General features: G+C 36.2%; 1 protein-coding gene across 2 annotated transcripts in view; it reads left to right on the top strand.

Moving 5' to 3' along the window:
- The window catches only part of FAM114A1 (family with sequence similarity 114 member A1), a 31,178-nt gene that overhangs the window by 4,273 nt on the left and 14,442 nt on the right, over nucleotides 1–12,463 (top strand). For both annotated transcript variants that reach the window (XM_053940456.1, XM_053940457.1), the window contains 3 exons: nucleotides 8,267–8,380; nucleotides 8,540–8,646; nucleotides 10,747–10,881. In XM_053940456.1, the coding sequence (XP_053796431.1) occupies nucleotides 8,267–8,380; nucleotides 8,540–8,646; nucleotides 10,747–10,881 (356 nt within the window). The remainder of the gene's footprint in view (nucleotides 1–8,266; nucleotides 8,381–8,539; nucleotides 8,647–10,746; nucleotides 10,882–12,463) is intronic.

Raw genomic sequence — 12,463 nt, 5'->3', positions numbered from 1 at the left:
TTGGGAAGCATGATTTTTTTAAAGAGGAAGATGGACTTTCCTAATTATTCAAGTTATGGACAAGATGCTGGGTTTGTTTGTAAAGTTCATGAATTCCTTGATTGTGACTTCTTCCTAGAAAGGATCTATAATCCAATACAATTTCTATCAGCCAAAGGCTTATGGTTTCTCGAGTCAAAGCAACCCAGATTCATGTTCATGCGTGTTAATGGTTTGTATGCCAGGTTTGACTCCTGCCTACACATGAATTCACTTCTAGTAAATCATTCCAGCTTTCCTTGCTACCCAGTGAAACATTTACACTGTCACACTAGATTTCAGACAGTAGAACAATGTATTAAAACATGGGCCCTGTACTCCCTCTCCCTATACTCTCATTTCCAATAGAAGGTCAGTGCAAAATGTCCTTGTGAAGACTTTAGGTAAAACTTAATTATTGCTCTTTGAAGACTCACTGACAAAAAATGAAGCATAGAAATATGTAGTTACCAGTGGAAAATAATTTCTCACAAACCAGAAGTGTTTTGTAACAAAAAAATCTGTTAGCTAGTCAGTTCCCATAAAGGATCCACAGCACACCTTCAAAAGATGAACCTAGGAATTAAAATTAATTGCTAGTTACTAAAAATGAGTTCAATAGAGATACTGGTTTTATGATCCCATGTAAGGCTAAATAATTCTCCTCCTTATCTCTGTTTCATGGACAGTAAATGGTTTCTGACTATTTCTCAGAGGAGGGAAGTTTCCTTGTCCTCCTTTTTTCAGTAACATCCACAGTCAGGAATACATAACATTTTCTTTCAGACAACAACAATTAACATTTCTAGTTACATTCAGAATGGGTTTTTAGGGTGTGTGGAACAAGTTTGTTGTGTAGGCAGTCTGACTTGATACGGTTGTGTGATGTCTGTTTTCATCACCATGAATAAATATTTTTAGGATTATTATTGTCTAAAAATGAGCACAGCTGGAACAAGTCAAGTTGCCTTGAAAAAAGAGCATCCACTTGCAGAAAAGGAAAATTTTGGAATAATTTTAATTCAACAGTGGAATGGTTGCACTATTTCACACTGAAGACCCATCTACTATTTAGGTTCTGGCAGTGACCAAGAACAACTAGGAAAGCACCTAAACCCAGATGTATATAAAGCAGCAGTTCCACCTGTTTTCCTATTTCCTGGAATCTGCACATAGACAGACTTCCTGACCCTGGGATCAGGGTAGGTTGAGTTTCCATGTTACTACCTAATAATATTGAATCTAACTTTGTGAATTTATTTTAAAAAATAGACTTTGAATTAAGCAGAAATCAAATTTATTGATCAAAGTTCTTCCATGTTTTGTGAACTGAAGGTAACTTGGAAGACCAAATAGGTAGTCTAAGATTTATTACAGGAAATCAATGCACCAGGTAATATTTTATATTCCTCATACAGAGGGCAGCTTATTTCCTAGTTGTTTATTATGAAAATTCATGCTTGATCCTCTGAAATACTTTCTGTCTCTCACTGTCATGGACAGGATATGGTACTGTATAGACCACATATTTCCTTCAGTATGGTAATTCCTTAGTGAGATATATGGAAAAGAAATAAAAGCTATTGGGAATTTCTACAAGCTTTGGTGTTATTATATATTTATTATTCTCCTTCAAGTTACTCGATTTAATATCTGATCAGTTCAACCAACACTTCATCTCCTATTCCACACCAGAAAATAGTTTTGGGATGGACCAATCCATTGTAAAGTTGCTATTCCTTCAGTGTAGCAAATGCTGTAAGTAAAACTGCCTTCTTGGAGTTAAGATTTAGTAGCAACACCTTCAGTCTGTGATTTTTCTGTTGTTCTGTCACCATATTGTACAACACAGTTGCTTGTCTGGTGAAATATGACCAATATTTACTATTCCTTATATTTTTTTTCAAAATTGTACTTTGTAAAAATAGCACAAACAGTTTGAGGTGGACTAAGTAACATGTTAAAAGCTTAAACAAATACATTCTGCTTTTAACAAAGAGTATCATAGACTAGGGTAGGACAGTATCTTGAAAAGTCATCTAGTCAGTGGTTTTGTGGGAAAAGCTTTATGCATCTAGATGAGATTATCTAGCATGTTGTCCAGTCACATCTTGAAAACCTCCAGCAATGGAGACTCTACCATATCCCTGGGTAGGTTTTTCCATTGAATAATTCTTTTTACTGTAATTAAATTTTCTTGCATTCCAACCTATTTAAGAATGAGTTAAAATGTTGTTCCAATGATCTCAGTCTCATTATTCTTCAGACACTGATAGAGAATTCACAAACACATGAGCATTTTTAATGCATGACTATAATTTATTTAGGACAGCTGAGTTTAGTTCCCAATAATAACTCGGTTTCCATATAATTTGTTTCTCATCCTCCTTTAAGTAACTCTGCACATACAGCCAGGGATTGTTTTGGTGGTAGTTTTTTATTTAAAAAAAAAAACCTGTTGTCTTTGAACTGATTTTGACATTATTTGGATTGAGGTCCCCACGACAAGACAGATGTGATACTCCTCTACACAACAGAATGCCTTTGGATTAGTTTCAGTCACTGCCTGAACCATGTTTGGGGTCTTGACACTAGATGTCACACTAAGCAAACTATTGAATCAACTTCGTCAATGAGGTGAAGAGATTTCTTTTGTTTTCAAAAGGTGCAAGAAAGTTGGTTCCTCCTTGTGGAACCACAATGGAGCAGAACCACTGAAATAGTTGCTGGAATAATGAGATGGGAGAAGGCTCACTGTGATATGGAGGAACAACTTGTACTAATTATCACCATTTTAGTGTCTTTCAGTTGTGTTTTTTAGTACATCAGCCATTACACAATGCAGTCTTTTGACAATGTTGATAAAGCTGTCCTGCTGAAGAGGGTGACTATTGCAGCTAAATCAATTAATGGGTAGTAGCCACTGAAACGTAGTCCCTCACCTGTCTTTTCCTTGCATGTTTCTTCCTTCTCCCTGTACCAGCATTCGTATTCCTCTGAGTTCCCTCTAATCCAGTTTAGGAAGTGAAACTGACATGAGAATAACTCTAGAGGAAAGAAAAATCTGTTTTCTGCCTCTTCAGTTCCTTGAACTGACTCTTTGAGACCAGTTTCAGGGCAAGCAGAAGGGACAAGCATGGAACATGGGGAGGAGTAGAACCTCCCATAACTGTACCAAGAAGCCATTAGGTTAGCTTAGCTCTAACAGCAAACTCTTTATCTCCAGGGCTTATGTGAGGCAAAATATATTTTCAGTTTGTACTGGCAGCTTGTGACTTGCATTTTTAAAACATCTTCTGTGCTTTAAAGCATGGGTCTGTGGTATTTCTTCAAACTAATCTAACTGCTAGCTTAATGAAAGTGACTACCTTCTGCAAGCCTTGCCTTTCATATGCTGTGGTGTTTTGAATGAGGTATGGCATTCATAAAGCGCTGAAGTTATGGTTCTCAATGAGCTGCAGTTCCAAGAAAAGTCTATTCTCTATCATGCTGTATACAAATGCTTCACTCTGTGTAAGTTTAAGGTGTTTTACCTTTAGGGCCATTGCTAACACCAGCACCTGTCAATACATTCACACAGTAAAAGTAATAAAAAATAACCCAGCTGTTTGATTCACATGATCCCTGAAATTCCTACTATAAGGCTGGGTAATGCATCTTTCTAATGTATTGTTTGTAATTAATGTTCTGCTATCTTGATTATTTTGTTCTTGTGTATATTCTCATCTAGTTCCTCAGCTATGAGAATGGCACATGAAAATATCAGATACCCATACTTCTCCCTAGTATGCTGAAAAGCACTTTTTGTCACTCAGTATATCAGAATGAAATGCCACTTAAGATATCACTGTGTTCATGAGCTTGGATATTATTACACATGGGTATGTGTAATAATCAGCATTACATAGCTTCAGTTGACTTCTTTGTGGAACAGAAATGCCAATGCTGCGGATAATGTGAAACTAAAGTATTCAAACATTGCAAATGTCTTTTCTATTCTCTATAGATACTATTGCCCTGTTGCAAAATAAAGTATAATATTAAAAAAAGAAGGCTGGGTGTTATGCTTGTACTTTAGTTACGCTTGTACTTTATGTGATTATAAAGAGGATAGTTAATCTCCTCAGACTTTTTAAATTTCATAAATTTGCTGATTAAGGGAAAACTACTTTGGGTTGGAATCACATGGTGGTCACAACTGTTTTGTAAATAACACTTTTCAGCTGCTGTAGCAGCAAAGCTCTTTACACTTATTCTTTTTTAAGAATGCTGAATGGAAGTAACAGACGGAAGGAAATGTGCATGCATTTTGGGTTGGCAGTCTCTTTTGCTTTCTTTATGTCTTTTAACATGGGCTTATAGTCTAGAAGAAACTGAGAACCAATAAAATGGTGTAACACCCTTTGTGCTTATTACTATTATTGAAACCTTTCATGCTTGCAATAAGGAGATCTGAATCTAGTCTCATTTACTAGATTAATTGGTGTTATTCCTGATTTACAGACAGATAAAATAGGTATTACAAGAATCTAGCCTGGGTTTTTTGTTTTAACTGCAAGGAAGAGAAATTTTGTGAAGGCTTGAAGTGAACGGAGTGCCAATAGGATGGCCTATGTGTGCTAAAAGGGAGCACAATGGGGTCTCACTTTTTAGTGTACAAAACAGGAGCATGGCTGGATTGTCCATATCTCTATACTTCATGTTATGGAGTGATTCTTTTCCAGCCAGTTTCAGGTTCCTCAGTTTCTCATCTAGTGAAAGATGTTCATTTAAGGCCTCAGTCTTTAGCTTGAGCTAGATGAGGCTTCACTCGTGTTTCTAGACTAAATTTTGATCAGTTCTTCATTAGATATCCTCCCATGATAGGGTTACAAAGGTGGTGTGGTAACCAGGGACAAAATCTCAAACTCCACTCCTCCCCATGTGTCCCACTGAATCAGAGAGTCCAATTGCCTGTGAGTACTAGATAGACAAGGGATCAGTGATTCCTATACAGAGTGGTTTAGGTTTCAGACATAGTGAACTGCCCTCCAGAAGTGTCTGTTTGCCTCTCTCAGCTCTGCAGGGAATCCAAAACTACTAAGCTGGGAGGTGGAAGATAAGGCAGCTTGCAGCAAAGTTGGATGTATCTGACTAAAGCTGTGAGTGCTGTAATCTGGCCTTGGACAGATAAGGCAAACCAAAAGGCAGGTCATGTTGTTAGGCAGTGTTAGCAAAACCTTCCTTTTCAAATGAAAGTTCCCAGCTAGGAACATGAACAATAATATTCTGTGGAAATTGCCAGCCAATAGAAAGGCAAGGAATCATGGAGGCTAGAGAAACAAAAGCAACAACACGGGGGGAAAGAGTGCTTTCTTCCAAAAGCTCAGAGTTAACAATGCCCATTGCATAGCTCTTCTGTCTGCTGTTACAGAAGAGTAAATGGAGATGTCAGAGGTGTCAGCTCAGTTGCATTAGCACACCCAGTGTTACAAAATGAATGCATCTTTAAATAGTAGGCTTCTCTCCCATGACCTCTTTTATTTCTGTGCCTTTTGAAATTACAAATAATCGTTTTCATTTCCAAGGCAACAGGCATTTCTGCCCTGTTTGTGCATGTATGTGGGTCTAATGGTTGCTTCAGTTGTGCTCTTCTGATCTCATCTGGTTTTGCTGCTGCAGTCAAATGTAAGTGCCATATAGCTTAGTTCAACAAAGCCACCCCTAGCTGACCTGGAGTATTTTCTTATTATTCTAGTGCATGTAACCACAGCCCTGAAAATGCTGCCTTTTGTAGGTCACTAAATATCAATACAGCATCTGTGTTCTTTCTCTTCTTAAATGTGTTAGCTTGTCTGCCATACTACAGGAACCAATTCAAGGCTATAAAAAAATAACAGGAAAAAAGTGGGAAATTTATCTGAAAATGTATAACTTTTGCAGACAATTCAAACTTTTGCTCAATATTTATAGGATTTTTAATATGACTACAGGACCATAGTATTTTGTTATCAAGTCAAATTGGTTAAGTCAAAAGAATAAAATTCTTGCTCATTGAGAAATTTGTGAGCAGAAGCAATGGAAAGGACATGCAGTATCTATTATATTAGTGTAAAAGCACAATTAATAGTGATCTGAGTCTCAGGAACATGGGGATTAAATAAATGACTCCAGAATCTATCCACGCTAATATTTTCATTGAGCTCTTTAAAATATGTGGGAGATTGGGATTAGACCATGCAGTACACTGCTCTTCAGTATCTGCATTGGAACAGACTTTGCAAAAGTCAGGAAATTATCCAACCATGACTTAAACATTATGGTGCATAACTTGGTATGACCTGCACAGTTGGATGCACTACTGTTTTTTGTAAGACACAAGATAAAATAGATAAAGGTCATATTTTCTTTAAACAGGTAAAAGCATTCATCTGCCTAGGCTGTTCCAGTGTGAAACATTGGGACCTTGTGCAGCCTATGAAATTCCTTGTCTCTGCAGGTCTGTTCCATAGGGCATATCTGTTCTTTATGTTTACCTCCAGATACTGCAGTTTTCTTCTATGTGATCTCTCAGAGGTGCTGCTTCACATATGTTTTCTGGAGTATATTTATTCATAAATATATATATTCATAAATATTCATAAATTTAAGATTTCCTTTTTCCTACTCCAACTAGATTTGCTGCATCATTCTTGAATCAGATGTTCAAAAGCATATTTGTATGACTACGCACACACACACATAGATGTATATGTTTATTCAGAATCCTGCAGAGCACTGGCAAGTGATAAGCTATTTTGCTGTAATGAATGTAATTCAGAAAAGATGCTTTGAACTTCTCTAATAGAATGCACACAGTTGTAGGAAATTGTGGACAACACTTAATGAATCATTATGCATACCTTTGCACCTTAGATGTCTTGATATCTGCCTGATCATCTGTATTAATGCCTTTTCTGAAATAATTTATCTATTTACACTTCAGTTTAACCAAAGAAGTATGAAATTGTCATTAACATTTCTCATAAGTTGTTAGGCAGATACTTGAAGCACTCTGGATTGTCCTACTGCTGGTTTCATGCAAGATGCACAAACAGTGTATTGTACAAGATAAAAATCAAATCCTGTCACTGAAGCTATTTAATTTAATTTCTTAATGGAAAGAAATATTGCTCACCTGGTTTGTTGTTCACCTCTTGCACCTCAGCTGATACACAGAAACTGCCAGCTAAGGAAGATTAACAAGTGGATTGCTTGTAATGAGAGAAGTATATAATGGACATACTTGTGCACATATCCAGAAGCAAAATAGGCAGACAATTTTAGAGTAGTCTTTTTCAAGGGCAGCATTTTTCAACTACGGTTGATGCAGATTAGGAAGATATTGTCTCCCTTTGACTGACTACCAGCCAGTCTGCCCAATCCTATAGTGGGATATTACCAGTCCCTGGTAATATCTGCTAGTGATCTGCTAGTGTAAATAAACTCTGTGTAGAAAACCAGCAAGGCAATCCTGTTCTGTCAAAAATATTCAGGTAGAAACGGTAGCAACATACATACTTTATTTTAATGTAGACCATTTTAATAGAGGGCTAGGGAGTCACTGCATATGAATCATGTAAAGGTAGTAAAATCTCTGTAGGAGATCACCTACCACTGGAGCAATAGTTCTGCCTGTGTCATTTGACATCAGCAGACTTTAAAAAGCGTATTTAAATAGTAGCTTTGGGGAGAGACACACTTCAGAATTTTACTTCAAATGAGAAACTTAAAGGAGCTTAAATCCTGAAATAACTTTGAGGACTGGAGTCAGTATTCCTAAAAACATAGCACCTATGCAGAGGACTGAAGAACAAATTCCTTGCCTCAGTCCTGCAGTCATACACAATAACTTTGGGTTAATTGTTCTAGAATACTGAAAACTATGTGAGGTCGTACCCTATGGCCTTAGGAGGACTGCCAGACTCCATTTAAACTGATTGCAATAGAATATTTAGCATTTTGAAAAGCAGGGAACTTAACTTACATGTGCCACTGAAATAACTTTTGCTTTACTGATCCAGCATAATTCTTGTTATATTTCAGCTTTATAATTTATATTCAGTTAATATGAATATAGTAGAAGAAGTGAATTATTAACCTAAAGAAAATTAAGCAATTGAGGTAAGTTTAATAGATATTTTGTCATAATTCATGAAGTATAAGAATACTATGCACTGTTAGTAATAAGTTTTCAAATTATATATTCTAAAATATGCCTCTGCTACAGGTCATGGGATAACAGCAGTAAAGGAAAAAGCAGGAACTACCCTAAGAATTCATAGTGGAAGTTCAGCATCTCTGGAAACAGGAGAGCCTCCTGCAGCTGAAACACCAGTTACTCGTAAGTTCAAGTCCACTGAAATTGGACAAAACTCTTTGATCCTGCCAAATTAGTTCCATTTACAAAATTTTAAGATTTTGGTCACAGAAACCAGTGTACTGTAATTTTTGACTTGCAGGGTTGAAGTTATGCTGTAACCTGCTTGTTTTCTTTTGTTAGAAGCAGAAGATTCTCTGGCCCAAAGCTCTTCTGAGAATATTCCTTCTTCTCCTTCATCTGGATCTCGTGGCATGCTGTCAGCTATCACTAGTGCTGTACAAAACACAGTGAGTCATTTTAGCTGGTCTCTCTGCTCTAGTTCTTTTTCATTATTTTTAAGTTCAACTTCACTGTAGGTCACATTTTTTAAGTTACAGGTCTTTGTAAAACCAGTTCTTTTGTAAGTCTCTTTAGAGTCTTTTCTATGACAAAATAACTTTAAAATTAAACTGTTTGATTAAAAATAAAAAGTCAAACAGAACTAACTCAGTTACTATGTTTTCACCAGTTTCAGTGAAAAAATATGGTCTTTTCCAAAACTATGTAGAATTCTGCAAATTCTTGGAAAATATTTTTATAATTGTACCATCATCTGATTTTTTTATTTTTACAGTTAAGTCCTTCCAGAGAAAGTGATAGGACTTGTTACCATTTTTGAAGGCAGATAACATAAGAAAATACTCCATTTGCTTATTTTAAGGCTTTTACTAAGCTCTCTATTTTTAGTTCCTGTCCTTTACCTTCACCTCTTTATCTAGTCTCTCATTTCATATTAGCCTTCCCAGAAGGGGGTCTGGTTGCAAACTTAGTGATGCAAAATCTTTTGTTCACAGTTCTTTCCTATTGTCCTTATATTTTGTGTGTTGAACTTCATAGTTTTCTCTTTTTTTGAGTTTCAGATTTTGCAAAATCCTGTACCATACCATTTCCATATCAATTTTTGCATCATCTTCTTCCCCAACTTTTTTTACACCTTTAAGTATGGTGTTTCACTTGAAATTAAAGAAGACTTTAAACATTGGCTGTAAAAGCACAGAAGATTAATTCCCCACTGAGCAAGTTTTATGAAATGGCAATTCTTTTTTATTGTATATTCAGTTTTCTCTGACTGCCTCATCACTCTAATATCAAAGATTTTGGGAACAGAAGGAGATTCCTATAAATTATTCATAACGTAGTTTCTACATAACCTGGACCATCATATGGTTTGTGAGAGCTGGCCACCAGTAAGATTGCTTGAGCATTATACAAGATTTGCAAATAAGAGAAATGTGCTTGTAGGCAGCCTGGAGAGTGGCACACATTTACCACAGTGGCAAATGTGGCACAAAAAGAATCACTTAAGGTCTCAATAAGTCACCTGTAATGCCACTTGAGACTTTGGAATATATCGGGTTACATCAGCATTTGAGTATCTGACACACACGTTGTCCAGATTGAAATGGAAATCTTTAGCCAGTGAAATGTCTTCTTCAGTGTACATAAAAATATGAAGACACAGAAAAACACATGCATTTAAATAGACAGCTCCAGAGTCATCATAAGTGTTAAAATTTTAACAATCCAGTAAGGCAGAGTCTTCTGTTCATTATGAACTTGGCTCCATATTATTCATCTCTAAAACAAGTTCCTACAAACCAGATGCCATTGGTTGAAATTAAAGTGGTATTCATAGAATGACAGAGACACAGAATAGTTAGGATTGGAAGGGAACTTAAAGATCATCTAGTTCCTATGCCCCTGCCTTGGGCATGGACACCTTCCACTAAACCAGGTTGCTCAAAGCCTGATCCAGCCTGGCCTTTAATACTTCCAGGGGTGAGGCATCCACCACCTCTTTGGGTGACATGTTCCAGTGCTTCACCATCCTCATAGTGAAGAATTTCTTCCTGATATCCAATTTAAATCTATCCTCTTTCAAAGTAAAGCCATTCCCTTTTGTCCAAACACTGCTTGCCCTTGCAAAGCGTCCCTCTCAAGCTTCCCATAGGCCCCATTTAGGTACTGGAAGGCTGCTGGATGGTCTCCTCAGAGCATTCTCTTCTCCAGGCTGAACAGCCCCAGTTTTCTCAGACTGTTTTCTCAGGAGATGTGCTCCAGCCTTTTTACGATATATTATTTTTTTAAATTATTTTTAATTTACAACAATTGTTACATTTCCTCTGGTGTAAGTAGTTCCATTAACTGGAAATATTTGTATAGGGTTATTTTTTTTCTGTCAGAAAACGCATTCAGAACAAAGTACATGCATCAATTCTCTTGTTAGTTAAAGTATAGGAAATTTAGGGACCTGAAGTCAAAGATGGTGTCTACAAAAGCACTCCTCTTTAAAGTTCATATTAGCCTAAACTGGGAAGAAAATAACCACATTGCATTATTTTATACAGGGGAAAAGTGTATTATCTGGAGGCTTAGATGCTTTGGAATTTATTGGGAAGACAACCATGAATGTCCTTGCAGAAAGCGATCCTGGATTTAAGAGAACCAAAACACTGATGGCAAGAACAGTCTCACTATCTCAGGTTGGATATATTTAAATACTACTCTGTCAGTGCAATTTCAGATTCTTTTTCCAGAATTTCACATGCCTCAGGGAGAGGCTTTATTTATTGCAGTAGATGCTGGCTGGGCTTATGGAAATAAATATTAAGTTTTACAGTTGCTCTACTTTATTTTTCTTCATAGAATCACAAAAGATAATGTTAAATCATCTTTTCTGCATAATCATATATGCAATTGCTGATTTAAAATTAAGATAGTATATGTGGTGATAAATCATTACAGTCTGGAGGCAAAACCAAATTGTTGGTATTTTGGTAACAGCTGTAGATAGATATCTTCCAGCATAAACATTGCTACACTGTTTTCCTTGGAAATCAGTAATACAGGAATATGACATATGTTTCATTAGGAATTAAACCTGTAAAAAGTTCTATCTCAGTGTCCATCTAACTTAATGGTATCCTTACACAGTTGTGACTCATATGTTTTAAAGCTCAGAGATGCACTAAAAACAGAAGTATAAATGCTGTCAGTACAAAATTATTTTAGTTTTCCAGACACTGAAAGGAGGGTAAACAATAGACATTGAAAAGAAACTGTGTTTACTGCATGTTTAGTTCCCTGTAGAGAAGAGTAAAGTATTTTTCTTTTAATGAGATGTTTCATCTTTAGTATTCGTCATTGGAAGAGTTAACAGACTTATAGTAGATCAAAAGCAATTAACTCCTGTTAAGGCCCACAGGGTTAAAATGAGCTTTTGAGAATGTCTCCTTTAACAACATGCATAGATTTGCACATAGAATCTGAGGTAGAATGCAGCATAAATCAGTTCTCAGGGGTTGCACTATCACTTTTCAGTGATTTGTTCATAAAAGTTTGTGAGTTAAATTTTGAAGATGAAGATTTCAGAGAAGAAATGTACTGTAGTGTAACTTTTAAGTCTTTTGTATTAAATTAATTACTGAAGACAATATTGTAGGAATTTTGAACAGTGGAATAACATTAGTGGTGGGAGTTCACTTGTATTCAGAGACTTGTATGTGACCTAACATGTAGTTCAGATGTATTTACCACCTTTACTGTAGGAAATTCACAAGAGGCCACTTCATCCAGGAATAGAAGGAAGGAGGAGAAGATCCTATTGGATATCCTATGCTATCCTATTCTATCCTTCTTATACACTGGTAGAAGTGTATTAAAAGCCCACCAAAATATACCCAAGTATATAGAGGGTACTTCTGCCCCACCTTTGGTAGAAGTCATCAATCTCTTTTGCCAGTCCTGCTGTCACATGAAACTGACTTTAGTATTTGCTAAAAATATTTTATAGAAAATATTTATGTAGGTGCATTATTTATGCAAGTTGGTGGATAGGTCCTGAAAATAATACTCTTCCCATTTTGTGATCTGTAGAAAGAATTGCATGGCTCTTTAAGGCTGCACATGAAATAGTCCTTTCTCTTTCATTATAATGGGTGGGAAAATTTATTATATGGTATCTGTAGCTGACATTGCTTTTGAAAATATAAGCAAGATTTTTTTTTTCATTGTATTTTAAAGAGAGTTGGTTAGCAATTACCATTGGGAAAACCATGCTTAGAA

This window comes from Vidua chalybeata, chromosome 4 (genome assembly GCF_026979565.1).
Source record: "Vidua chalybeata isolate OUT-0048 chromosome 4, bVidCha1 merged haplotype, whole genome shotgun sequence".
In the NCBI taxonomy this organism is placed as follows: domain Eukaryota; kingdom Metazoa; phylum Chordata; class Aves; order Passeriformes; family Viduidae; genus Vidua; species Vidua chalybeata.
The sequence above is the reverse complement of the archived record's forward strand: the minus strand, read 5'-3'. Positions and strand labels throughout refer to the sequence as shown.